We start from the raw sequence: 27,173 nt of genomic DNA on the forward strand, positions 1-27,173 counted from the left end.
TAAAACAACAAAAAAAGCGACACAAATTCGATTTGTCAGCGTCAAGTACGATATTGCACCGCATCAAACACACTCACGGCTGCCGGCCAGCCATGGTTCGATTGCTGGTCGGTGAAGCAATAAATATAGCCATATGTAACTCACCCATCACACCTTACCGACCAGGCATACACACGGCGGCGGCAACCATCGCTATAAATCTTCGTCAGAGTTTTAGTTTGTGCCAGCGGCCACAAACACAGCCTGTAATTTCAAATCTCCACCCGATTCCGTTCCGTCTTCTCACACCTACCTTCCGTGTACAGTTTATGTTCTTTTTCTTAAAAAAAATCTCTTCCGTTCTGGTTTCTTAGCTTCGTTTCTGCGCCCGAACGATTCGATAGTAAATCAATTCACTTCAGCTCGCAGCATGACACTTCTTTTTTTGTCCCCAAAAGCTTCGAGCCAGTGTCTTTATGCTCCCCGGTTCTCCTCCCATCCTGATTGATCGTGTTCCATCTGATCGGAGGGAAACGTTTGTCAACACAGTGAAGAGACACACACGTACGTAGGCACATATACACCACACTCGCGCGCTGGCGGTGTGCCGCAAACAGCTGCGGTTGCAAAACAAGTCACGTCTGCTGCTGCAACATGCAGCTCTATTAAGAAGCCGTGCCCGATTTCCGATTTTGCAAACATGACAGCACGCAATCAAATCGAGCGAATGCCGTCGTAGAGATTAGTGATGGGAGCTCGAAATCAAACCTGACCAATTCCTGCCCAATTCCGATTCCGTGTTCGGATCCGACTTCGGTGCCGACTCAGAATCCGGAATCGGCAGCAGAATCTGAATCGGCTTCGAAATCAGAATCAGTTCCAGGATCGGAATCGACCTGGGAATCGCAATGCGTAGAACCAGTGGACCCAAACGCCTATTCTTACTGAGATGCTGAAACTGACTCTGATTTCGAAGCCAATTCTGATTTGGTAGCTATTCCGATTCCAATTCCGAAACCGATTCTGGTTCCAAAGCCAATTCCGGAGCCGATTTCGGTATCGATTCCGGGAACTTATTTCAGACTTACTATCCGGAATCGACATCAGAACTTCACCAAACTTCTTTTTTCCCATCACTAGTAGGGATACAAGGTAACGAAACGGAAGAAAAACACTTCGATCCGGAATAGTCGAATCGCGCTTACACAACACGCGCACTAAACCAGAGCCTTTCACACAAACAAAAAACCCAAAATCAACCATTCACGGACATCAACTGCTCTTCCAACACGCGGGGTGGCGGTACTTGTGGGACCGGCGACCACAGCGAGCAAACTTTGGCATACATTTTAATGCTCGTTAGTCACGTACCCGGGTCGGCCCGGGAAACGGAAACCGCCCGAAATGGAAATGCAGCACAACCGCAAACACACTCTCAGGCACGACATTTGGGAAGGCGGCCGCTGCCGGCAACACAAGCATAAGAAGCTGCGTGCAGCAAAACTTTTCCATAAATCCCACATTCAGCCATTGATCATGTCGCGATGGTAACCGCACGACAATCCGATCCGCATCCGATACGCGACACAACCCTTGGCCTGCACACACACACACGCAAGGACGCACGTGTTAAAACGGAAAGTTCATGAAGATCGGAAAAAGTGCTGTTGAGAATTGCGGTATTGTGTCAGAGCGGGGAGGGTCCCATCATCGTTTATCTTTATTTGTCCTACACCACGCTACATCGCTGTAGTAGTTTCGTACGGTACCGTTGCTCTCGGAAGCTATCGCTACCTTCTTTTCTACGAAGCGAAAGCTTTCTTCCGAAGGCGGAGATAAACAAAGCGAAAACTCAACCCGCCCACGCCTCCGATTACGTAACTCCGAACAAGCAAGCATCAGTCGCTTGTTAAGGGAGATAAGCACCACCGTGATCGCAACGGGGCTTTGATTATTTGTACTCCTGCCTGCCTGCCTGCCCGCTTGTCATTCAAAGGCATTTTCCGCGAACGCTACCTTCTTCGAATGTTGTTTGAAATGGCCCTTACGGTAGCGCCAAGGAGCGGCGCAGCTTGTTGAAATGTTTGCTTCGCAAAATCGATTACACCAGTTTACTGCAGTGACAATATCTCGCCCACAGCACCGACTGTCCCTCCGGTGGGACAAAGAAAAAAAAACTCACGCGCGCGCGCGCCCCAAAACACAAAAACGCCACGCGAACGTGTTCAAAACTGCCAGAAATTGAAATTAAAAAGTCGTCCATCCGTTATGCTCTTACAGGGCCCGTCCCACTGGTTGGTAAGAAACAAAAGCAAAGGGAAAGCAGACAGCGAACCGGCTAGCATTGGGCACGCTTTGGGGCTACAAATTGAAAGATGATAAGTAGCGCCGACGAAAGCGAAACGACAGTAACCGTGTTCCGGATGCACGCAATTAATATTTATGAGCTTCGAAAAAAGTTTGACGCAAAATGAAGTTGTTTTTTTTTTTATTTTGTCGCCCATCCACTGAGAGAAACAAAACACCGAACCCCAAAGCGTGGTCTAACGCTTAGAATTTCCTAGCTCGAGCGAGTTTTCCCTTTTTCTCATGAATTCAGCGAAAGCTCGATCGCTTTGTAATGGAGCACCAGGCGCCTCCATGGAAAAGGAGCTTCAAGCAGCTTCGCAGTGCTGCTTCCCCGCTGCCTCGATACGCTCGCTTCAGCATGTGTGTGTGTTGCATGTTTGTAAAATGGAAAAAATGTAGCAAACGACTACAAATATTCTATACCTTTCCGATTGAATAAAAAAATAATAAAAAGGGAAAAATCCACCATTCACTTTTAGCGCGCTATTCACTTTCCTTGAGCTTTATAGCATTAGGAGCTGTGATTTATTTCTTGCATTCTTCATGAGCATTACCTATCATTATATTCCCCACGCACCTAATCGACAAAAAAATAGCATAAAATGGACCATTTAGCGAAGAGCAATGCGATTATTGATACCGAAGCGCGCTCTATCACCTAATGTACCGACCACCCAACCGAACCCACAACATGAACCATCCCATTCCAAGCGCTCCTTTGTTTCCCCCCCCCCTCCTCACCCCACGCCCCGTCTAGTGTAAAGAATCACATGAGTGGCACACATTCACGCACCACGCAATTAATCCACCCTCGCACGGCCGATGCGAAGATCCAGTGCGCTGCGTGCTACTGTCGAAAGCAATTATTACCGAGCACAGCACATCCAGCCCGCCATACCACGGTAAACGGTCCGTTTGTTCGCCGCGGGGGGAGCAAGAGTGTGCAAAATATGAACCACCCCACAATGCATGCGACCATTAATCATGCTTTTCACACTTAATCTCCGGTTGCTACCCCCAAAAACCGAAAGGTCCACCCGGGCGCCATTGCGCGGTCGACCTCTTTCACATTCGCCTTTCGATAGCAAATTCCACTCCTCGAACCGGAAAAATACTAATGTTTTCTCTCTCTCTTACTCGAAGGTGCCGGATACGTTGGGTGTGTGCTTCATTTATTTATTTACTTCTTTACATGAGCAGCATGGGAGAAAAAGGTAAAGCGAACGGATCTGCGCCAGCGAAAAACCAACCATCCAGCACACACGCACAAACCTCTTCCTACAGCCTTTCCACAGTTAGGGGGTAATATTGAACGGAATGAACCCATAGTTTAGTTTCGTTTCCGCTTCGTCGTCGTTCCTGCCCGGTTCCTTTCATTTTCCCACGTTATTACATTATGCTTGCGCGTACACTTCCCAGCATCTTACTGCCGCACCGAAATGGGACGGAAGCACATCTTAACAATACTTTCGAGCGATGGTGATGGTAAGATACCGGCCCCCCCCCCCGGTACACCCGCTACAGCAGCAGCGCCGTAATTGGAATCTTATTTCGTTCGCTCCGTAATCCTTCACACAAGGATATCATTATCGTGCGCCGAGTGAGAGGGCCGGCGAAATCATTCAACCATAATTTCAAGTGTCATCGAGCGTCTCTACCATTTTCCGAGCATTGCGAGCGACAGACACAGCCCGCCGGGAGGTTGGCGACCCACCCGACCGGCACAGTTAAAAGGCATACACCCTCGGCCCGCAGCACGCTAGGTGAGCATAAACTGTAGCAGCGCACAGCGGAATGATAACCAATTTCCATACCCGGCTCCGTTCCGTTCGGACCATTCTTTCGCCACCGTCGTCCTCGCTCTGCAATGGGCGTGATCTTAAGATCGACCGATGCGAGATCTTATCGCCCGGATGGTCGTTGGAATGATGCTAGTCGTCCGGTAAAAACGACACACCGAAGCAGTCGTGGGTTGTGGGCGAGTAGGTAGTCACCCGCCCCGGCCAGCTCCGATAAGTGCCAAAGAAAATAGACACTGTAACCGAAGCATTTCAGCTGGTTTGGGCCGCACAACTTGGAGCTCTTGTGTGTCTTCACCTTAAGCGAAACAGAGTACGGGTAGGATATCTCCACCTAAACTGATTCGCAGCGGAGTATAATAGCCCACTGACGTCATGAACCTCTCTCTCTCTCTCTCTCTCTCTGTCTCACGCAGATGGAAAAGTTTAACATCAAACCATCCTCTGGACGGATCGCTACTTTCTCGATGTGTGATGACAGCACGGACTGCTACACTGTCCCTTCCTATGCCACACCAACACAGCACCAGCCGAAAGACACCGAAGGACGCTACCTTTACTGACAACAAAAATCCCAGCATTCTCCATCACACGCATACACAAACACTGGTCGATGTAACGCGTTGAAAGGATGGACCAATCTTCACACCCATACACTCGCACACCCATCCCAACTAGGGACAAACACTCACCCTGGCCTAGAGCTGGGTGTCACGATTTGGTGGTTGGTTGAGCTACTACCGAACCTGCTGCTGCCGACCATGCGCAGCAAACTGAGTGCCCGTAGCACTCACAGCCCAAACAACGTGTGGATCTGGCACCCTGGCCCGATGGGGGCTGGCTGTCTCAAATGGCTTGCCCCGGTTGCCCAGCCCGCCGCTCCACCCTTCCCACCCGTATCAACAATCCAGGTTAAGGGCTCTCGTTACGCAAATCGGATGCTGCATATCCTTCCGTTGCTATTTTCCGCCCGCCCACCAATGGTAACCATTGCACTCACCCATCCACCTAGGGAAAGGGGGTTGTAAACTTTAGCAATTACCCCGACCGTCAAATGGGGTAAAGAGCTTGCAGCGGGAATGCGTAAACTTGATGACACGGTGCGATGCGTTGTAGCTTTGAATTTTTGCAACGCGCGAACACCGACATGCACCCAAGGCCGATCCGGATGCTCTCTTGAAGGAGGCATAGGACATAGCGCAGACGTTCTATCAATTTGATTAGGAAATGTGATTTGGGTTTCTAATACTGTCAAAAGCATTGTACGAATGATGTCCTGTCTGAAAACGTTTCTGAAACGTTTCCAGGGTTTTTCAGGGATTCTTACCGTTGTGGGGATTTTTGTTAACTCTTTCTAACAGCAGATGAACTTTATCTAATTGGAATTGGACGCTACAGCACCAGTTTTAGAATAAATCTAATAAGATTTTTCAATAAGCCTGTCCCACTTTGAATCCAATAACCATCAAATGAATTTCGTTTCCCACAAGAAAGAGTCAAGAAAGTCTCCCATAACTATGAAAACTCCTGGAAAACCCCCTGTAACTTTATTCTTTTCCAAAGCGGATGAAGTCAGTCCATTCGACAACATTCCAAAACTATCCTTTGCATTTAGTTTTTACTCCGTAAAACCATCGCTTTGTATTCAGATCCACCAAACACAGAAGCGAAAAGAATTTAACATAAAAAAAAAACTTTCAGAGTACAACTGACGATTGCATGCAGAAGTTCGTTCGCCAATTTTCTCCTCGTACCATGTCGTCTCAAATTATTCTGTGCCCACAAATAGGCCGCTTTGTTCGCGTATTCACCTCCTAGCAACTTTCCCCCGGGCTCCGGACATGACGACGGGTGCATTGTGGTTACCGACGCCGTCCTCCCAAGTGCATTCATTAGAACTTCCGGCAAACTTTGTGTGCGTTTGTATGTGTGAATGTGTGGATGTGTGCGCATGACCTATCTATCACACAAACCCCGTACCCGTACGTTTGTTGGCGCAGTATTTGTTTGTAAAATTCTCTGCGGAGGAGTAAAAGTTTCGAGCACACAAAGTGAAGGAATACGGCGGAATTTTGGGAAGAGTTCATTGCTTCTTCCGAGCAAAAATCCCTTTGCATTCGATTGCACAGGCAGGCAGGCAACGAAAGCCTTTCACAAGGAGTGATTCTACCATGCTTCGGATTGATAGATGACTTTAATTAAGTTTTATGACATAACGGCTTACCTTCCAATCGCCTCGCACAGCTCGTACACGTCGTCGAACAGAATCTCGTCGTCGGCCATACTGTCAAACGGTCCGCTGCCTCGCGCACGCTTGTGATTGATTATGTTCACTCCACCAGGGGCCGATAGTAATCTGGCGCCGTGTTTTTTCTCTCTTCCACCCAAAAACTACACCTCAACACACACCCCCACACACACACACACAATCGCTTTCTGCAGCCCACAACAACACGCGCACACGGGCGAGCTGCACAATTTGCTTTATCTGTTGCGATTATTTGTGTACACAATTGTATGTTTGTTGCACCGTAACGCCGTAACGAACGGGTTGTGACATTCACCTTCGCACATTCACCGCGGACCGAACCGATTCACGGCCTCAACACACCACCGAACCGACCGACCGATCGACAGAATCGTTCAGTTTATTGCACTTTGCGCCACTGCACTGCGCTGCACCACTTTGCTGTTGCAACCGACGCTCTCAGGACGCACTGTAAACTAGGGAGAGGAGAGGGGGGGGTGAAAAATAATGCATAAATAAACAAAGCACCACGAAGACACGAGCGTGTGCAGATGAAGGTGTCGAATTTGGATCTCTCTGGCGGAAAATGTTTCGGCAAAATCATCTGCCCTGCCCGTCACCGACCGACCGACCGTATGTTGACGGTCAAATCACGCGTCCTGTTGGCGCACTGTTATTATTTATTTAGCTTCCCAAAACCAGACCAGACCTTGGGAAAACACGAAGCGTATGCGAAACGGTAGTAAATGATTGGATCCAGCGCTACGCGGCCCAAGCGAAACATGATCTGTTTTTCTAGCTCGATTAATTACCAAGAAAACACACACACCGCCTACTCGCACTGTAACGGATCGTTTGCCACCTCGTTCCAGATCGGGTCGGCCTGTTTGGCAATCGGTTACCGGTTTGCTGGGAAAATGTGATTCAATTTTCCGAATTATGTTTACCGATTCGGTCAGCAACCGGCCACCGATTAATTCTACCATTTACACTCTCGTTTGCATCGCGTCACGAAATTCGATGTAATGGTATGTGCGTATGTGTGTCTCTGTACCACAATGTGTCCGCGTTTGCCGGCAAATAACCCACACTCGCAGCACACATCACTGTCACTTTCAATCAATCCCACAACAACCTCGTTTCCGTCGGCGGCGGCGGCGGCGTAGGAGCGTACAGAGCCGTGTCAAAGCATGGAAAATTCAACTACACCAAACAACCGGGGGTCTAATAAACTCGGGACTGCTAAAAATAGCCCTACCGCGTACCGAGACGCCCGCGTCCCGAATCCCTGACCAACAGGCGAACCGTGACTTGAACCGTTACAATAAGAAAACCTCTTACACGTTTTGCCTCGTTTTGCTATTTCTCGCATCCCGAAACGGAAAACAATGCGCACAGCACACGCACAACTGCACTTGCACCCTGCTTGGCTCATTGTTGCCGCGATGGGAGGCAGCCAACCCGGCAGATGCGGGTGCTGATGCCGGGGCCAGCTGCCGGACCGGGGGTGCCCGTGTTCGCACTGGTGTGGCTGCCGTACTGTACTGAACGATCCGTTGCCGTTGTCGAAGTCGTCTCGCCGGTCACAAGTGCCGGATGGTTGTGCGGGTTCCTAGCAAAGGTTCGGTAGGATCTACCCACCACTCACCAGCGCACCTGCACACACACACACACACACACACACACACACCCACGGAGGGTTTTGTGTGCTGTAAGGCGAGAGTGCCTTTACCGAACGCCCACCGCCCGATGCGAAATGATGCTGTGTGTTGTAAGGCGCGGAGTTTTGCCAGCCAACTCCCGACACCAAGGACTTACTACTCACGTACAGCTCGAAAACGGTACTCACCACCAATAGCACCCACACCATGGAATGCCTGCCACCAACACCACCAACACCACTGAAAGGATGGCGCGGGGTCCGGCAATATCGCCTGTCAACTTATGAGGTATTGTGGAAGATTTCGTTTTGATTTAACAACATTTGTTGAGAGTTAATTTCCATTCAAAATTAGCTTCATATTGAAAATTAATTTTATTTTAACTTTTGACTGTCTCAAGCATTGTTTTTAATGCTTTTAATGCTTGATTCGGAAGTATACCACTGCCTTACAAGCTCGGGTACACTACTTGGGTGCATAAAAGTACATTATTAAATAATAAAACAATTAATAATAAATAATAAAATTAGGGCGGTCCCGTAGTACAATCGTCAACTCGAACGACTCAATAACATGTGCCCGTCATGGGTTAAAGCCTAGAATGGATCGTTCCCCCGTAGCAAGGATTTACTATCCGGCTACGTGGTAATGAATAAAGTCTCGAAAGCCTTGTATAAGCCGGCATGTCCGCGTAGGACGTTACGCCAAATAGAAGAAGATTAGCAAAAGATAAGCGCAAGAACATTACCGTGTACAAGGGTACAAAGCTAAAAATGAATAAAATTATGTTTTATCGAGAAAGTGTCTTTAATGTCTAATCATTTCAATTCCTCGGATCTTCAAATTTCCTAGAAAACACGGTTCAAACTTTTAACAATACCCTGAGGATATACCAACCGTCATGTCTAACAAGTGGACGGAACAAATGCCCCCCAAAATCCCGAAAGAAAATTCAGGCTAAAGCTGACAACTTGTTTCATTATCCTCCTCTCTGATTTGATTAAGCTGTGCTGTGATTTTCATCTTGAAGCAATAATAATTTTCCCCATTGTTCATCCTATTAAATCCCGGTGACATTAAAAAGTATTCCCATGACAAAAGTATTCCTGGGGAAATTTGATGAATGAACTATTGTCGATACTTTTAATTGCTCCATACATTTTTAGCGCAACTAGTTCAAACACTTTATCAAACAGCTACAAACAAACAAATGGTGGCAAATGGCCACACAGTAGTGTAGCTATGTTTCAGCACCTCGTTGACAGATGGAACAGCACGGTTGCCTTCAAACGTTTGCACCGGAACTCAGCGAAGGCCAAATGTTTTCCTGGTAAAACCGAAACCCTTCTCCCACCAGGACGCAAATCGCTCTGACCAGAGGATATTTCCCCCAACCCTTCCCTTCGCACCCCTCCTGGCAATGCGCGTACAGATAAACATCACAAGCCACACGATTTTTTTACTTCCACGCTCCACGCAACCCTTTTGCTCCACATACACACACACACACACACGAACACGCCAAAGTTCAGTGTGCAAGGGAAAAAGGATGCAATATTCCACTACACATTTTCTCCGAACACAAATCATACACGCACACACACGCATATAGACGGCCGTACGTACGAGTCCAACACCTAGCAACCTACAGACTTGCACACACACACACACACACACACACACACACAGACACACCAGCGATACTAGAATTTGCACTCGCGCAGCTGCCGTATACACACACGCGTACGGGGAACGGGGTGGTGGTGTATTGGGAACGGGGTTGCTTCACAGGATATTTTAACGCCTGCTTCATAGGCACGGTCCAAAGGAGGCGGTGGTGCTGGTCGAAACTATGCGAAATGTCCTCTCAAACTTTGGGGGAAGAAAATGGAAATTGTCTTTTCTCCTAGAACTAGCAATGAAAGCATCATTACATTTGATTTACATTTCTCCCTTTTTTACTTCATCCTCTCACTCCTTCTCTCTCTCTCTCTCTCTCTCACACACACACACACACACGCGCGAATTTGGTCTGCTTTCGCACCCTCGATGGGTCGTATCGATGGGTGGGTGGGGCGTCTTTTTTCGCATGCTCTGTTACTGCTGCACTAGGTCAACAGTAAGGGGGAAAGCCTTTTCTTTCGCATACCGCACACGTTACCAAAGAACAAAACAGAAAACGTTTCCACTCAAATTGGCCTTAACCTGTTCACAAGTAAAAATTGTCGCTTGCTTTGTTTTGGCTCTCGGTCTGGCCTCGGTGTGAGATGGTGCGGTTGGTGTGTAGTACACGGTACGCTGTTGTAGACACTCCCGTAAAGCTCACAGTTACTTCACGACTACACATCACACACACACACACAGCCAACTCACAGCGAGTTTCGTTTACCTTTTTCACTTCGGGTTTCACAGCCACACAAAAAACGGGAAAGCAAGTGGCGCCCACTTTGCAGCGGGGCAGAGGCGGAACGGGGAAAATGGCCCGTTTTTCACACGACTTTTATTCAGCTTCACAACTTTCTTTGAACAGCTCTGTTTGATTTGGGAAGTAAAACCGCTGAGGAAAACACGATAGTGAAAGGTGCCCGCAAGAAGCGACCCGACAGACAGGCAGCAAACCTTCACACACGCAGCGCTAAGATCCACCTAGAACACAACACACAATCCGATGCGACGGTGAGCGCGTATATCCTTGTGCGGGAGCGCACCGTTTTTTCCGGGGAAAATCACGCACACCGTACGCAAGCGGTTTTCCCCGCGAGCGAGCGAGAGAGAGAGAGAGCCAGGCAATTCACTAATACAGTAACGAGCGTGTTTTACAAACACATTGTAGTATCCCTGCGTCTCGATCATATTATGGGAGCGCTCTTTGCTTGGGATGGGGGGGACTCATTTTCCACGATGGGAACAATTTTCCCCTGCGTGTGTAGGAATGCACTCAGACACAAACACATACATGGCACATATAGAGAACGCTTTTCCGTGAGTTCCTTCGACAGACAGCCAGACAGTTTTGACGTTCGACCGCGCGCGGTCCAGCTTCAATTGGTTTGACACATTCGCTTTCCACGCTACTGTACCGTTGGCCCCGCAGCCCGTTTGCTGATGTTGGAGCCGTTTCTATTGTTTCGCTCTTTCTCGGTCTCTTTCTCTTCCCCGTTTGAGCACGCTTGGTTGCAATCAGTGCAAAGCAAAAAGGTAGAAATTACAGCGTCAGGGCAACAGGGTCGCAGTACGCTTACAGGGTTACTCTCATACACAATTAGCAAATTTGTCACAGAGCAAGTGCCTTGCTTTAATTCAACATTAAAGCAGCAATTAAATTGCACCCAGCATTCCGTTCCCCTTTACCTTCTCCAGAACGCAACTGCAAAGGCTTTCCTCTATAGAGTTTCCCCTTTAAAAACACCACGTAAAGCTGATTACTACGACGGTCTTCTAATTGCACATTCTGGCTCGCAAAAAACCCTTCCCCCAGCTACTTGGATGGCTGGCCAATCGGAATACAATTTCCCCGTACCCCCCCGGCCGTCACAGCCAACAGCGGGAGCGTGTGACATCACACACAGCTGACGCACCACCACCCCACTTGCGCCGTTCCCGTGGCGATAGTCAATAAGACAGTTGCTTCGGATCCATTAGCCCCCATGACCCCAAGCGCCTCTACAACAACGACAACGGTCGGTGTCCACCGTCCGCCCTCGCACCCGGGCGACCCGTGTCTTGTTTCCACGGGTGACATCCGCAAAACCGAGCTTTTCTTGCCATGCAGCTGGTTGGCAGTGTCACGACACGCACGTAATCGGTTCTACTATCATCCGAGCAAAACAACACACCCAATTCCAGCACCGACACCGAACCACACCCGTCAAATACGCTCGCACACACTTTACCAATGGCTTACTTTAGCGGCACACGATGAGAACACGGTAGAATAGCGCGATGGACAATTGTACCGACGACGGCAGGCAGCAGCAGCAGAAGCAGAACCGACACTGTTTTTCTTACCCGCAATGTTTACGAACTGGAGAAATCCGGGTGGAGCGCGAGAGCTTCAACCCAACTGTCAAAGTGATAAGCTCGCCCCAAGCAGGCCGCTTGCACGCACACACTCGCAGCTGCTCCAGCCCTTGATGAGCGTGTAGCCCATCTCGCTTTATCTTGTTCTCTCTCTCTTTCTCCCTTCGGTCGTTTTGGTTTCTTTCGCCGCAGGTGGTTGTTAATTTGAATTTTTGAATTTAAAAAAATATTCGCATTTTTATCTTACACATACTTTATCACTTACGATTTTATTTAGAACACGGCAGGGATATTAAGAAATTAAGAACTGTAGTAAATGCAGAGCTAGCGTGGGAAAGAATGTATAACTCTACTTCTTCGCTGCATCGCCCACGAACGGGTCTTTCCGGGCGTTCATGAGCGTGAGGGACGATTCTGCTATCTTGGTCAGCGTTTCCGCCAGCTTGTGCTTGGGGAAGACGCTGTACAGCTTGCGCGTTTCCGAGCTGAGCACATCGGCCAGCAGCAGATTTTCGCTGTACCGCTCGGTCAGCGTGTGGAGCTGGTGCAGCAGCAGCACGATTTCCGGTATGCACAGCTTGCGCAGGTTCTCCATCTGTACCGCCCGGTGCAGCCAGTCCTCGTCATCGTCCGGCGGCGGTTTCGTCGTGTCCGTGTCGACCAGCCAGCCGGCCTCCGGGAAGAGCAGCACATTGTACAGCAGGTCGCGCGTCAGGTTGGTTAGCTCGGCGACACGCAGCTCCCAGTTGCTCAGCTCCTTCCGGTACGTCGCCTCCCGGTGCTCCGAGGTGACGCGCTCGGTAAAGTTCGACAGCTTCACTGCGGGCGGTGGCTTCGGCTTGCCGTTGTAGAACAGCTGGCACCAATCGTTGTAGCCCTGGATCGCGGCCAGGTACGTCTGGTAGCAGAGGTACTCGCGTATCGACACCTCCTCCCGGCACGGGATGTCATCCTTCGAGCCGTAGTGCGTGAATATCAGCTCCATCGTGTCGGCCGGTATGACGGCGAACGTTTTGCGGGCCGCCTCGATGCTGCGCCGGGCCAGGAAGTAGCGGATCAGTGTGTTCGACTGCCACAGCAGTTCGCCGCGCTGGTCCGGATAGAAGGTGAGCCACTCGAGCGCGGAAATCTTCTGCTCGTCCAGCTCGGTCAACCTGCCCGATGCGATCGGTGCCAGCTCGTCCTCGGTGGCTTCCAGCGCACGGTACCACTCCACAGTGTACACGGTGATGGTCGGCACGTCCAGCCCGAAGTTGTACGCCTGCTCCAGGGCCTGCTTGCGCTGCTGGCTGTCGCTGATCGTCTGAAGGAACTGCGAGTACAGCAGCAGCTGCATGGCCGGTGGCAGGGCGGCCGTGTAGAACGCGACCATGTGCGCGGAACCGAGCGTGCTCAGGTACTCCACGTACCGCTTGACCACCCGATCGCCAATGTCCTCCTGGAAGGTTTTGCCAATCTGTCGCAAAAACATGACGAAATGCGTGAGGAAGCGTAGCATCTGCGGTATCAGCACCACCTCCGTGCCCTCCAGCCAACCGTCCACGGTGCGCATCAGCTCGGGAATGTCATCCAGCATAATGTACTTCTGGATCACCTTGTCCACATCCTTGGCGGCCAGACTGATGCGCGCGTTCTTGTGCGCCTCCAGTGCGTCGAAGATTTGCTCCAGCGACATCTTGCCGTTCCAGTACCGATCCGGCATGGGCAGATAGCTCTTGACGCAGTGCGACCGTATCTCGCTCTCCACGCGTATGTCTATCTGCACCTTCAGGTACGCCCACAGCATATCGTTCCACGAGTGCTCGGACAGCACCTCCACCATCGAGTCCAGATGCCCGCACAGCGATCCGATCGTGGCCTTCGTGTACGGATCCAGCATGCGGCTTTCCGCCATCTGCCACGCGAACTTTTTCCACAGATCGCGCCTCGGATTGCCCTCGATCGGCTCGCGGGCCAGTGACACGTTCTCGCGGTCGTAGTTCGGATCGTGATGAAGCCGCCATCCCTCGAGCAGGGCCGCCTTCCACGCTTGCCCGTAGTTTTCGCACTTGATCTGTGCCTCCTTCAACCGGCCCTGGCGAATGGCGCGAAACACCTGCTTGGCCAGCTGCGTCTGATCCTCCATGTCCAGATCGTGCAGGGGCAGCTTCTCGCGTATCGGTGCGTCCGGATCGAGCCCCTTCACCAGTGCCCGGCCACTGCCGAACGCCGTCTGGCCTACCTCTAGCAGCTGGTGGAGCGTGTTTTCCCACGCCACCGTCCGGTTCATGTAGTGGCCCAGCTCGGTCTGTTGCTGCCGCAGCGCCATCTGCTCCAGCCAGTCCACAATGATCTGGTACTCGCGCAAATTCGCATTGCCACCGTACAGATGGGAGATGATAGTCTGCTCACTATTCACCAGCGGCAAATCGTCCATCTCGCTGTCCTGCTTCTGCGTTATCAACCGATCGCGGTACAGGCAGATCATCAGCCGCCACGTATCCCGTTCCGCGTTCAGCCACATCTCTTCCGCGTGCAGCCGGCGCTCCCGCCCAGTAGGTAGCAGCTGCTTGGACGCATTGTTCAGCTGTACCAGCGTGTCGTCCAACGATTTCACCAGCTCCTCGGTCGCCTCGAACACGTCCGAAGCGTTGCTGTAGCGCTGCAGCACCTGCAGGAACTCTTCGCACAGCTGCTTGCTCGCTTCCCGCACGTTTGCATTCGTGTAGCTTACCGTACTGCCCGCGACCAAGCTAAGCTGACTGCCGGACAGTCCGCCTCCGGCCGGTTCCAATTCGCCCCCTGTTCGATAGAGGCCCACATCCTGCACGGAATCCAGCATCATACTGTCGCCCAGCCCGGACGCTCCCAGCTGTCGCTGTTCCTCGCGGGCCTGCTGCTGCAAGTAGCGCACCGAATCCTTCGACCGCAGCAATCCGCTCGGCGATTGGACAGTGGATTCGTCCAACAGCTGCAATGTGCGCTCGAGCTTGTTCATCTTGTTGATATGACACCAGCGCCAAAACCCGCAATCGTTTTCCTTAATCGCATTCAATTACTTCGCCTTCCCGCAACAACACCGTGCACCATAACCTAAAACACAGTCGAGCCATTGAAATCGCATCGTTTCGCTGCACTTCCACTCGTGTTATATCTTTACTTACAGGGAAATTTGTCACGTAGAACGAGTAAAGTGTATTTAATTTCAATCAAGTAAAAAAATAAGCCTAAATGGCTTAATTTAGTGCGGCCAATGCAAACGAAACCGGGAGATCGCCAAGCTAGCGCGCAAACCAATCGTCAACAAATCAGAACGAGCATCTGTTTGACAGTTCTGCAAGCTGGTCGCGGCCCATTCAACATTTTTGGGTCAGCAGATATTTTGAAAAGAAAAACCGATGCTAAAACATACAAAATTGCTGTAAAGCATACAATAATTGTAATAATTATATTTAAATTACTTACTTTTATCGAAAAAAACGCAACAATAACGCAAAAGGCCTATTGCTGTCAATTGTGATACATTTTTCACCGGGCTACGCCGGCTACAAAACGTCAAACATCCTTCGCTTTGTTTACATCAACATTCTGCCATTAGCAAATCTTCCCCTGTGTGTGTATGTCCGTTCCTCGGAATTTGTTTAATATCTTTAGTTAAACAGTAAAATAACACTTTTCTACTTCACAGTGGCATTGGCCACCATCGATTCCTAGCTTCAGCACAATGGACAACCCTCTCTTCGGCACCGCTCATATGCTCTACGAGGTTGACAGTACGTGCAGCATCCGAACGAACCGCCTTGCCACCCGTACAGTGGAGCACCGACGATTCGAGGGTTCCTAATCACGCTTCTTCCCTTTTACAATTTGAAGAAAAACTCATGGTACTGCTGCACGACGGGCGCACGCTGATCGGCTATCTGCGAAGCGTGGACCAGTTCGCCAATCTGGTGCTACACCGGACGATCGAGCGGATACACGTCGGCAACGAGTATGGCGACATCCAGCGTGGCGTGGTCATCATCCGGGGCGAGAACGTTGTGCTGCTGGGCGAAATTGTAATTATACATTTGCGCAGTTTCTATGCCGTCATTGTAGTTTGTTGTAATGCGCGAACCTCTCTTCCTCAGGATCGCGAGAAGGAAAGCACCCTGCCGCTGAGGGAAATCTCCGTCGACGACATACTGGACGCGCAGCGACGGGAACAGGAGGCCCGGCAGGAGAAGCACCGGTTGGTCGCGAAAGCGCTGAAGGAGCGAGGGCTGAACATGAATTCCGAGATGGCTCAGGACGAGTTTTAGTCATGTGCTGCCCCCCAAAACCGTTCTAAACGAAAATGACTGCCGGTACGATGATAACACAACAACCCTATGTGAAGCACCTTTTTTTACTTTTTAAATATCATCTAAAGCTACAATTTACGACTAACGGTGTTCGTTTTTTTTTTAATTAGTATGTTTTTGTTTTATTTCGTGATTATAGTATGATTTAAACGTACATTTCTTATCACTACAAAACGAAAATACTCAAAAGTAATTGATACAATTCTTTTCAATTTGTGCTGTATCAATCCGTCTATACTGAAGAAGTATGGGATGTCGCTGGGGAGGATGTCTGAGTATCATACGTAGAATTCATGATATGCTAGAGATAACTAAAGGCACCTAACACATTACGCCTTGCTACTATTTCATTAATTGTAATGGGTAAATCAGAAAGAGCATCACGTTGCCCTTCCATTGTCTCACTTACTCTCACCTCAACGTAATTATGAGAGAAAAGTGTTTAAATTTTGATTTACTGTTACTCGCTGCGGGTCTACAAGTAGTTCTGTTTGTGGTTCCGTAGAGCAGAAAGGAAATCCCTGATTCCCTCTCTTACAGTGCCGTTTCATCCAGCTCGGAACTGTTCAGTTCAGGAAATCGTTGATTTGGCACTGCTACTGTACTGGTCGGCACTGTTACTGCTGTTGCTGTTGCCGCTGTTGAAGCGTTTGTTGTCGGTTCCTTGTCCTTTGGTTCATTACCATTCAAGCAGTACAGCAAGCTTTCGCTCATTTTCGACTCACTCAGCCGGTCCAAAATTTCGCCCGACGACGATTCGACGAAATCATCCGGCAGGCTGGCGAACGATAGGTCGGCCGGACTTTCGGCCGGCATCACACCGCGACTGAGCAGGTAATGTCTGCAAAAAATGGGGAAGCAGAATGTTAAGGAACCGGATCCGGAAAGCAGTATAGCGAGCAAAATCATCGTAATTACTAATACCCTTACCGAAAGGGACTCGCCAGAGCGCGCGACTCGTGGGTTCGTTCCGCGGCACCAACAACAACACCACCACCACCACCACCATCACCATGAACAACCATGCAACCGGAGGCTATGTTACCTTTAGAAGGAAAATGGTTCGATATCGGTGGAAGCCCCACGTCATTACCGATCGGTGGTAGACCCGTGTCGTTGATGAGCTGCTTCAGGCCACGATCGTAACGCGTGTGGGATGATGATGGTGTGCCGTCGCTAGCTCCATGCAGCAAGCTGCCAACTGGTACCGCCGGTTCGAGATCCACTTCTTCGTCTTCCTCTTTCAGGCTGGAAAAACTGGCACAGGTGGTGGAGAGCTGTTGCTGGTCGTTTGCATTCAACACGGACAGTAGCATGACCGGCTTGCGGGACCGTGGGGTCATGATCGATTCCTGAGAAGAAGGGATTAGCGTTAGCAATTAAAAATAGTCGTTACGGCGGAATGGGCAACATCCTTTTGCCTATCGAGAAGCTTGTTTTTGGTGAATAATACAATAGAAAATCAATAAACAGTTCTTATGTAAAAGTAGTTAAAGAAAGAGAAAGGTAAGCTTCAAGCCGAGTTAAATAAAACCGTCACCAATCAAAATAAGAAGCGCACATTAATAAGCATACAGGTAAGCGTGTAAGTATGGCGGATTATGTTGAATTTTAGTTTGAACAAGATCGAAAACAAACCATACACCACGGCGTATTTATAGAAACGTCCGGAACAATACCAGGCCGGAAGGAGAAATACACACCTGCATCGCTTTGGGCATCCGTTGGGTGCTTTTCGTTATTGGAGACATTGAGTTGCGCCCGCTAATGAGGGCGGCCGGGCCGGGCGTGCTGGTCAGATAGTTCGCTGCCGCCCAATTCGTCCCGTGCACCGAGCCAGGCAATTCGTTTGAATTGTCATCGTCCGCCACGTTCGCCACGCTCGTGGTCGCGAACGTGGTGCTGGGCACGATGGAAGACCGGAGCGTAGGAAGAAAGGCACAGTCCGCCAAACTACTCCCACGTGCGGTGGTACTCAGTTTTTTAGCGTCTCTCGACCGAACCAACGGTTCCACCGGCCGGCTGTTGTTCTTTTTGCTCGCCTTGCTAGCATCGCTACCGAACGGAAAGCGCAAATTGCCCATCGAGACGCCCTTGATGAGCTTGTTCTTGAAGAAGTTTATGTTCATGCGTTGCTTGGTGGAACTTCCCGCTGCGGTACCACCACCACCTCGTCCTCCTCCACCTCCGCCGCCCGGTGTGGTCGGTTGACTTTTGCCGTCCATTTGCGTGCCCCCTAGGCCGCCGCGCAGCAACCGGCAAGGCATCTCGCTATCCCGGTTCGCGGTAAGATGCTTATTGTCCAGGTTTATTACACGCCGCTGATGCTGGTATCCGATAGCGCTAAGGTTCGGTTCGGAGCGATAGCGAGAGCGTGTATTTCCGAGCCCGGCTGAACCGTACCGCTCCTCCTCGGTATCGCTCAGTATCCGTTCACAGTCCTCAAACACATCCTCCTCGTCACCTTCGTCCTCCTCCACCTCCTCCTCCGCCACTGCCTCATCGTTCGCCAGCAGTTCATCGTTCGAAAACTCGTCCACGGGCTCACTGCCACTGTCACCGATATCGTCATCCTCCTGCTCTACAAAGTCCTCATCGTCCTCGGGAGGAGGAGGTTCGTTGTCCTCCAGCACATCACAACCGGCAACCGTCTCGGCACCGAAGCGCACCACCAGTCCCGGTTTGGACCGTCCCGTTTGCTCCCGCTCCGAACGTTCCTCAACCCTGCTTCGTTTGCGCTCCGAGGAGGAATTAAAATCCGCCCCGCCACTGGTACTACGCTGTCCTTCTTCCGCTCCTAACTCTCCGGATGATCGCCGTTTCAGTGCTTCCGGCTTTGACACGTCATGATGGGTTGAGGAGGTAGAGCTCGAGGTGCTGCTGCCACTTTCCGAACTGATCGTGCGTGTCAGCGAACCAGCCGCCTTTGCGTTTCCCGTGCCCGATGACGACGACATCGAGGACAGTGATGACGACGAGGACGAGACGGAGGAGCAACGCTTTATGCAGAGCGGCGAGCCAACGCTCGACGGCGAATCGGACGCCGACACTGGGCTCTGAAACAGAACGCGCTGTCTTGGGCCACTGCCATAGCCTGTTCCGTTTGGAGTCTAGGTAAGGGTTGGTGGTTAGAGTGACATTCCGTTAGTAAGATCGGTTAATGGATATTAATAGATGACTAGAAGTGATGATGAATTTTGCACGGACGGTTGCAGTTAGCCAAACGAAAGAAAAGGGCACAACACGGAAACAAACACGTCTTTCAAACAAAAACAAAACAAAAAACCGTTACGTTTACTTACCTGGAAAGTAGTAGGCGTTTGACTGCCACTGATCGTGCCTCGTTTCGGTGTTCTCGACATGAGCGATTTGTGAAAGATATGGCGCTTAATCGAGTCGCTAATCGAGCGTGGATACTTCAGCCCTCCACCGCTGGCCGGCCCGGCACTGCCCGTGCCGGAACCATTCTTTTCCCGCAGCATCAACACCTGCAGCGGCGTGCCATACCCATTCTGGCGGTTAAACTTGCTCACCAGCTTCTTCTTCTTGGACGACTCGGGTAAGCTCTGGATGTGCGCATACAGCTGCGCCAGTGCCGTGTCGGTCGAGTTCATCTCCAACGCTTCGGCCGTCTTTTCCCGATCGACAAACGTGTACACGGTGTTGGCCACCGAGTCCGAGGTGGTCGATTCGTTCAGGATGTGCTCCGGGGACATGGTTTTGCGGCGCCGTTGCTCCACAAAGTACGCCCGTATGTCGGTGGCCAGCTTCGGCGGGATGTGAAACAACCGGGGCCCGGTTTTGATCATGAAACCCACTATGCCCGACATGTGCTGGGCCGTCGTGTGCAGCGCTTCGGGCGACTGCTTGCGCGGACAGATTAGGTGCGGCGTGAACAGGGTGGCCAAATTTACCGCCGACATCTTGTTGGTCGCTTCGTGCTGAATCGTACGATGCAGCAGCTCGATAATGTGGCGCAGCAGAATGTTGTTCTCTTCCGGCAGCAGAAGCAACAGCAGCTGAAGCGCATTCAGCAGCCGATCCTCGTTCCGTGCCGGTTGAGCCGGTTCCTTCGAGTGGTACAGATCGGCCACCTGGCAGTAGGCCGGGTAGTACAGCTCGGTCAGCAGTGGTTCGGGAAGGTCGGCCAGGAAGCTTTTCAGCACACTGGCACAATCGTGTGCCGTGTAGCCGGCCTCATCGAGCGGCAACACATTGCCTTGCAGCAGCAAACTTTTCAGCTCATTCTGGCGCGCCAGTGAACCCGTTTTGCGGAATATCCCTTCCTGGGAGATGTCTAAAAGTGGACCAATCAATGAAATCGTGGGACTAATATACAAGAACGCCTTCAAATGGGGCCGCACAACTACTCACTTTCTTCCTGCTCCAGGAATGCAATCAGCTGCTTCAGATCTTCAATGTTGGCCTTCGTAAGCGCCGCCTTGGCCGTTTCCGGCGAAGTCGCTTTGGCGGACGTGCAGCCTTTCGCTTTCTTGTGAAATCCTTTCCACTTCTTCAGCTTCTGCTTGTCTAGTTCGGCTGGATCGTTTCTGTGATTGGTAACGAGCGTTAGCATAAGGACAACACAACACATCTCTTCCTCTCCCTCCCTCTCCTTCTCTCTCTTCACCCGCCTACTCACTCCGTATCGGTGTGAAGATCCAGTTCGAACGACAGGTGCATCCGAACCAACGTAACGAACTGTTCCGGATGTTCATTCTGCAGCCTGCTGGCAATGTCTTGATCCAATCGTACCTTGGTGGACTCCTCCACATCCGTCATCGTACAAAAACGCACAGAGATTAATGTTTGCACCTCTTGCCCTTCTCCACCACCTCTGTGCACAACCACTCCGGAGATGTTGCACGGAAAAGTCCCTCCTTCTGTAGGAGTAGGCTTCACTTCTCACTGCAGGGACTCTGCAGCATAGCAAACGTAGCACGAACAAATATTGGAAGACCAGCAACCATTTCTTGCTGGTTGAATGTACAGCGTGCCCAACAATGAACCGGACGAACGAAACAAACAATGCGAAATACGGGGCAGCTGAACGAACGGCTGTAGAAAGGGCAAACCGGCCGAGAACGAAAAAGTGCGGTTTATTTTGTACCCGTTGACAAACAGTTTGATTTCGAACCGTCAGTCAACTGTGAAAAGGCCGTTGCACCAACGGACGCTGTGCGGTCATCGTCATTGATATCGGTTGGCAGCTTCAAAGAAGAATATTGAATTTTTAGCAATAATTGTGTTTTGAACATTTTATTACATTATTTTATGATTTAAAAAATGCATCAACTTATAAATTCTAGAACAACAAACCAACAGCGAGATTCCGCGATATTCAAAATTGCACTAGAACGATGGCCTGGATGACAATTCGAAACCAAACGGAATTTGCCAGATGATTTTGTTCTTTAATTGAATAAACTTACCAAAACTGATGTTCTGCTCGCAAATTTGAATTTGAAATTATTTTAAGCACATAAATACTTGTCCAATGATCTTTTTCAGTCAACAATGCCAAACGTTCTGTTCGGGAGCCCTCTACTGTAAAGGGGTTTTTAAATTAAAAGTTTTTCTTGTAAATCAACGGAGTTAGATAAATTTAAGCAGATAATTTTCTTCAAAAAACTTGCATTTTTGTATGAATACCCTGAATAATTTTCTACTAAGTTTATCGATTATTTTAAATTTACTCCAAGAATGTATTCGATGAACGAGTTCCACTGTCCATTATTTGTCAACACTCGTCCAACTGTCAACGAGAAAAACAAATTCCTCCTCGTATCGAATTGTGCGAATCACTTGGGGGAAAACGTAAACTTATGTTTTTCACAATTGTTATCTTTACAAACGTTGTTGTGCAAAGTTAATTCGACAAGCTGACCCATCTCTGGGTTGTTCTCAAATCGCTAACCTGAAAGACGTCCAAACCCTTGGCCGTTGCCAACGACTAACCTGAACGCAGTGAACCATGCGATAACTGAACCACAAGGAGCACTATACATACGCACCCGCTCCACCATGACCGGGTACGATTCGCTCGGTGGCAATGGAGGCGGTCCATCCAGTACCGGCGGTGCCGTATGCCACTGGCTCAAGCACATGAAGCTGTACCGGGTGGTGCTGATTGTGGTGTTTTGCCTGCTGTCGCTGCCCTTCGTCTTTTACAACCTGCTCGTGCACGAGGAATCGAACGTCCAGCACAGCGACATCCACCGGACGCGCTCGCAGCTGTTCACGTTTGAGGATGTGAGCCCGCTGAAGGCGGCCGATCTGAAGCTGCGCATCGACGAGATGCTGCGCATGAAGGGGACGGTTTCGCTGGAGCTGCGTGATCTTGAATCGCGCCGCCAAAAGCTACAGTCAGATATCGGGCTGTACAATCAAAAGATCGATGAGCTCAAGCAAGAGCTGGCCCGCCAGCAGACGGAGCTGGATCGGTTAAAGATATCCGTCGAGCAAGCGCAGGTAGCCCAGCGCGAAGCCGTTCTGCGCAACACACCGGAACTGGCCCTTCCGAGGGCACTCTTTTCCGACACGCTACCGGCGCAGATGCGCCCGATCGATGCCGCCCACAGCCGGTCGTGTAAAATGAGCACCTGCTTCGATCACTCGCGCTGCAGTCTAACGTCCGGCTTTCCGGTGTACCTGTACGACCCCGATACGACTTCGGTCGTTAGCGCAGGGTACGATATCGATGGGTTCCTGAAGACCACGATCAAGCAAACGCTCGGCTACAATGCGCATCTCACAACGGATCCAAAAAAGGCGTGCGTATTTCTCGTACTTGTCGGGGAGGCACTGTCCGAGCATGAGGTGCAAAAGAGCAACCGCTACGTTGCACCGCAGGGAGCTGCGGATGGGTTGGGCGCGCCCAATCTTTCCAGTTTGAACGTCACCCGCCTACGGCTCCTGCCGTACTGGGGAGGCGATGGGCGGAACCATGTGCTGTTGAACTTTGCCCGCCGTGAAGTTGGCCCGGGGGCGGGTAATATGCTGCAGGGCCAGGGGATGGACACGGGCCGGGCCATGCTGGTGCAGTCGAGCTTCGAGGAAAGCCAGTTCCGCGTCGGCTTCGATCTGATCGCACCGCCCATCCTGGGTCCACCGGGCGGGGACGTGTGGCAGGAGTGCGCTCCAATGCTGCCAGCCCGCCGGAAGTATCTGCTAAGCTTCCAGGGCGAGCTGTTGGGCCAGAACGGTTCGATGGTTGGGCCGCGCGGGACGGACGACACCGAGAGCGACACGGTGGACGAGTTTATCATCGAGCATCTGAAGGAGATGTCTTCGGGCAGGACGCAAGACTACTTCATGCTGCAGTTTGAGTGCGTTCCGGCGACCGAACAACGCGCACCGTCGGGATTGCGTGACTGGTCGCTCTGTGGGACGGACAATTCGCGCAAATCGGTGCTGAAAGAATCGACCTTTGCGCTGCTGCTGGCACCGGGCGGAGGAAGTACGAGTTCCACGTTGCTGCAGGCACGGCTGTACGAGGCACTGCGGGCAGGAGCGATTCCGCTGGTACTGGGCGGCGATCAGGTGCAGCTTCCGTACGCTGAAACGATCGACTGGCGACGGGTGGTGATTTCCCTGCCCAAGGCCCGTATAACCGAGCTACACTTTCTGCTGCGTGCCATCCCCGATGCCGATTTGCTGACGATGCGCCGCCAGGGTCGGTTGGTGTGGGAGCGCTACCTTAGCTCGGTTCAGTCCACGGTTGATACGATCGTGGCCAGCCTGCGCAGTCGGCTCGGAATTCCCCCGAAACCAATACCGTCAGTGATTGCGCACAGCGTGTTCAATTCATCGTTCGTCCCGCTCAAATCCGACCCCGTCATCGATACCGAGCCGGAGGAATCGCTCGGTCCGATCGAACCACCGTACCCGAGTCCGGCGTTCCGCAGGAACTACACCGCCACCCTGGTGCAGTCACGCGAAATGTGGAACGATTGGGCCGACCCGTTCGCCCTGTATCCGCAGCTTCCCTTCGATCCGGTGCTGCCGTCCGACGCGAAGTTCATCGGCTCCCACATGGGCTTCCGGCCGATCGGGAAAGGTGCGGGCGGCACGGGCAAAGAGTTCGGCGAATCGCTCGGCGGCAACTATCCCCGCGAACAGTTCACCATCGTCATACTGACGTACGAGCGGGAGCAGGTGCTGATGGATTCGCTGAGCCGCCTGTACGGACTGCCCTACCTGCACAAGGTGATCGTCGTGTGGAACTCCCCGAAACCACCGCTCGAGGATCTACGCTGGCCAGACATTGGCGTGCCGGTGCACGTCGTTCGGGCACCGCGCAACTCGCTCAACAACCGGTTCCTACCGTTCGATGCGATCGAAACCGAGGCGGTCCTGTCGGTCGATGACGATGCGCACCTGCGCCACGACGAGATTCTGTTCGGGTTTCGCGTGTGGCGGGAGCACCGCGACCGGGTGGTTGGCTTCCCGGGCCGGTTCCATGCGTGGGACGTGAACTCGCTCGACTCGTGGAACTACAACTCGAACTACAGCTGCGAGCTGAGCATGGTGCTGACCGGAGCCGCCTTCATCCACAAGTACTACACGTACCTGTACACGTACACGCTGCCCCAGGCGATCCGGGACAAGGTGGACGAGTACATGAACTGCGAGGACATTGCGATGAACTTTCTGGTGTCGCACGTCACGCGCAAACCCCCGGTGAAGGTAACCTCGCGCTGGACGTTCCGCTGTCCCGGCTGCCCGGTGTCGCTCAGCGAGGACGATACCCATTTCCAGGAGCGGCACAAGTGCATCAACTTCTTTACGAAGGTAAGGTGCATTGTTTTTATTTATTGGCCTATCAGGAGTAGAAATCATAGAACGCTCTTTCCGGACTTGGCGACCGTCGCGAGGTGGACGGGGTACAGTTGTTTAAAAGCTTTGCGTACCATCTGCTATCATTACCCGGACACTGGTCAATAGAAGTGCCTTCTTGAGGCTGCACAGTGTCCTTCCCATTCACTTCCGGAGTATGATGGTCGTCAACGTCAACGAACAGTTTTGGTTGATTCCTTTCAACAGCAGCAGTGTCTCCGACGGCTTCGTTCTCAATGTGCTTGGATGGCGCATTGTCCTCGGAGACTGTGTTCTCCTCCTTCTTCGGATATATTTGGTTGGAGTTGCGATCAAACACGCCCACCAACACGAGATCGTCATCTTCATTAGGGAACTTTTTATACTTGTTGGCGTGTTTAGTTCGTTTGCTTTTCAAATTCTTTTGCCTCTTGTATGGTTTTCGTTTGTTTTGGTGCTTCATCCTGTACCGCTCTTTCTACGTTAAAATGGCACCCGCTTACTTCAATGCTTGCTTCGATTTAGATAGACATTGATCGGTTCCCCACTGCTCAAACCCTTCTCACGCGTGCTCTTCTCTTTCTCTGCAGGTGTTTGGGTACACGCCCTTACTTAACACCCAGTACCGGGCCGATTCGATCCTGTTCAAAACGCGAATACCACATGACAAACAGAAATGCTTTAAATTTATCTAATTGCCCGCTATTGAAAAACACCGTTTGTTCCGTCCGTTGGTGGCAGGCGTAACCAAAGCACGGCCAAACCGGACGACCGCCTGCACCTGGGAGCTGACCTGAGATGGAACTTTCCTACAACCGAAACCGACACAGTTACTGCTAGCAAATATCAATAGTCACCGCATATGCACTAAATGTAGAAGTACGCGATCACGTGATCGTGGTCAAAATGGGGATGCCATAAGGAGGATGTTTAGCTTGTGTGTTGCAACACTGCGCAACCAGGCACTGGTGGGCAGTACTAACGGTGGACGAAAGAACAACGGTACAGTAGTTGTTGCACAGCAAGCATCATTTCCACTACCAATGAACACACCCTGCTCGTTGGAGTAGCTCGTAAGCGTGTACTAGCAATAGATTAGGTTAGGCGAACAAAGTGGCATGTTTTAAACGAAGCAATCGTTCGGTTGGATTTTTCGTTTTTTGTTTTTTTCAAACCAGCACTACGACTGAGATAGAATGCGCGAATGAGAACGAACAGGCGCCATTCGCTAGATTGGTGTAACATATTTCATAATCAGCTAGATTCTAATGAAGGCAACAGTAGCAGCACCGCCGTAAGCATACCAGTTAATGCAAAAGGGTACAGCAAGCAACATTTGTGTATCGTAAAGCAACACTGCGCGTGACATTAATAGTAAATGGTTTGTACATTAAATTGCGTTGCGTGAGGGGAAGCGTCAACACGGGAGTTTGAATTCCGTTAAGTCCCGTTTAGTTGGACGTTCTGTGCACTTTCCCAGTTATTTTAGCGGTTAAAGTGTTTTACTGGCGCGTTAGTCCTAGTCCGAAGGGAGGATGTTTTAGGTTTTTAGGGACTTTTGTGCAGCTTTAAAAGGTAGAAATTAGGTTTTATCTCGCCGCGTGTACACTCGTATGAGATTGTAATGTTTGTAATCGGCGCGGAAAAAAAGACTAATATAAAATTGACACGTATACTGTAACACACATCGTGGTAAATACATTTTCTTTTCTGATGCACGATTTACTTGAGAAACGTGCTGTAGCATGAGGTAAGTAAAATGCTCCCGTTTGAAAAAAGAAAAGGAAAGTCGGTTAGCTTTCTCACCGTTTTCATTCGAGCAGTAGTGCTCATCTCACTGACAGTGGGAAAGGTTGGCAAATATTTGGCGAAAAGTTTGATTCATAGATGCTTCTTTGCCAATTTCTATTTTGTAATACATTTGTAAACATCTGATAAAAAGTAAGGAATTATCGTATTTTGCATATCTTACAGGGTT

General features: G+C 50.7%; 5 protein-coding genes across 21 annotated transcripts in view; 2 read left to right on the forward strand and 3 right to left on the reverse strand.

Annotated features, from left to right (window-relative positions):
• The window catches only part of LOC121589497 (peripheral plasma membrane protein CASK), a 204,708-nt gene extending 192,616 nt beyond the window's left edge, over nucleotides 1-12,092 (reverse strand). For 7 of the 15 annotated variants that reach the window (XM_041908459.1, XM_041908460.1, XM_041908455.1 and 4 more), the window contains exons 1-2: nucleotides 7,717-7,983; nucleotides 6,352-6,851 (exon numbers count right to left, since the gene is read on the reverse strand). In XM_041908459.1, coding sequence (XP_041764393.1) covers nucleotides 6,352-6,410 — 59 coding nt within the window. In that variant the 5' untranslated portion in view covers nucleotides 6,411-6,851; nucleotides 7,717-7,983. The other 8 variants (XM_041908449.1, XM_041908444.1, XM_041908446.1 and 5 more) reach the window with 8 other exon arrangements.
• Nucleotides 12,093-12,297: 205 nt separating this feature from the next.
• Nucleotides 12,298-15,344, reverse strand: LOC121589499 (nuclear pore complex protein Nup107). The gene is made up of 2 exons (XM_041908463.1): nucleotides 15,200-15,344; nucleotides 12,298-15,128 (listed from the first exon to the last, which is right to left on the reverse strand). The coding sequence occupies exon 2, from the start codon at nucleotides 15,031-15,033 to the stop codon at nucleotides 12,406-12,408; it is 2,628 nt and encodes an 875-aa protein (XP_041764397.1). The 5' UTR covers nucleotides 15,034-15,128; nucleotides 15,200-15,344; the 3' UTR covers nucleotides 12,298-12,405.
• Nucleotides 15,345-15,593: 249 nt separating this feature from the next.
• On the forward strand, nucleotides 15,594-16,456 carry LOC121589502 (U6 snRNA-associated Sm-like protein LSm1). 2 transcript variants are annotated; one of them, XM_041908466.1, is made up of 4 exons: nucleotides 15,594-15,648; nucleotides 15,724-15,808; nucleotides 15,909-16,093; nucleotides 16,166-16,456. In XM_041908466.1, exons 2-4 carry the CDS (start codon nucleotides 15,760-15,762, stop codon nucleotides 16,334-16,336), a joined length of 405 nt encoding a protein of 134 aa, XP_041764400.1. In that variant the 5' UTR covers nucleotides 15,594-15,648; nucleotides 15,724-15,759; the 3' UTR covers nucleotides 16,337-16,456. The 2 variants fall into 2 exon arrangements, with proteins under 2 accessions (XP_041764400.1, XP_041764399.1); XM_041908465.1 differs by having other exon boundaries at nucleotides 15,597-15,652.
• Nucleotides 16,457-16,484: 28 nt separating this feature from the next.
• On the reverse strand, nucleotides 16,485-21,541 carry LOC121589496 (serine-rich adhesin for platelets). 2 transcript variants are annotated; one of them, XM_041908442.1, is made up of 6 exons: nucleotides 21,021-21,536; nucleotides 20,753-20,928; nucleotides 19,681-20,675; nucleotides 18,082-19,488; nucleotides 17,309-17,730; nucleotides 16,485-17,219 (listed from the first exon to the last, which is right to left on the reverse strand). In XM_041908442.1, exons 1-6 carry the CDS (start codon nucleotides 21,158-21,160, stop codon nucleotides 16,913-16,915), a joined length of 3,447 nt encoding a protein of 1,148 aa, XP_041764376.1. In that variant the 5' UTR covers nucleotides 21,161-21,536; the 3' UTR covers nucleotides 16,485-16,912. The 2 variants fall into 2 exon arrangements, with proteins under 2 accessions (XP_041764376.1, XP_041764377.1); XM_041908443.1 differs by having other exon boundaries at nucleotides 17,092-17,219; nucleotides 17,424-17,730; nucleotides 21,021-21,541.
• Nucleotides 21,542-22,129: 588 nt separating this feature from the next.
• LOC121589253 (exostosin-3) lies at nucleotides 22,130-26,876 on the forward strand. The gene is made up of 2 exons (XM_041908013.1): nucleotides 22,130-25,171; nucleotides 25,786-26,876. The coding sequence occupies exons 1-2, from the start codon at nucleotides 22,403-22,405 to the stop codon at nucleotides 25,888-25,890; spliced, it is 2,874 nt and encodes a 957-aa protein (XP_041763947.1). The 5' UTR covers nucleotides 22,130-22,402; the 3' UTR covers nucleotides 25,891-26,876.
• Nucleotides 26,877-27,173: the final 297 nt, after the last annotated feature.

This window comes from Anopheles merus, chromosome 2R, assembly GCF_017562075.2.
Source record: "Anopheles merus strain MAF chromosome 2R, AmerM5.1, whole genome shotgun sequence".
Lineage (NCBI taxonomy): Eukaryota > Metazoa > Arthropoda > Insecta > Diptera > Culicidae > Anopheles > Anopheles merus.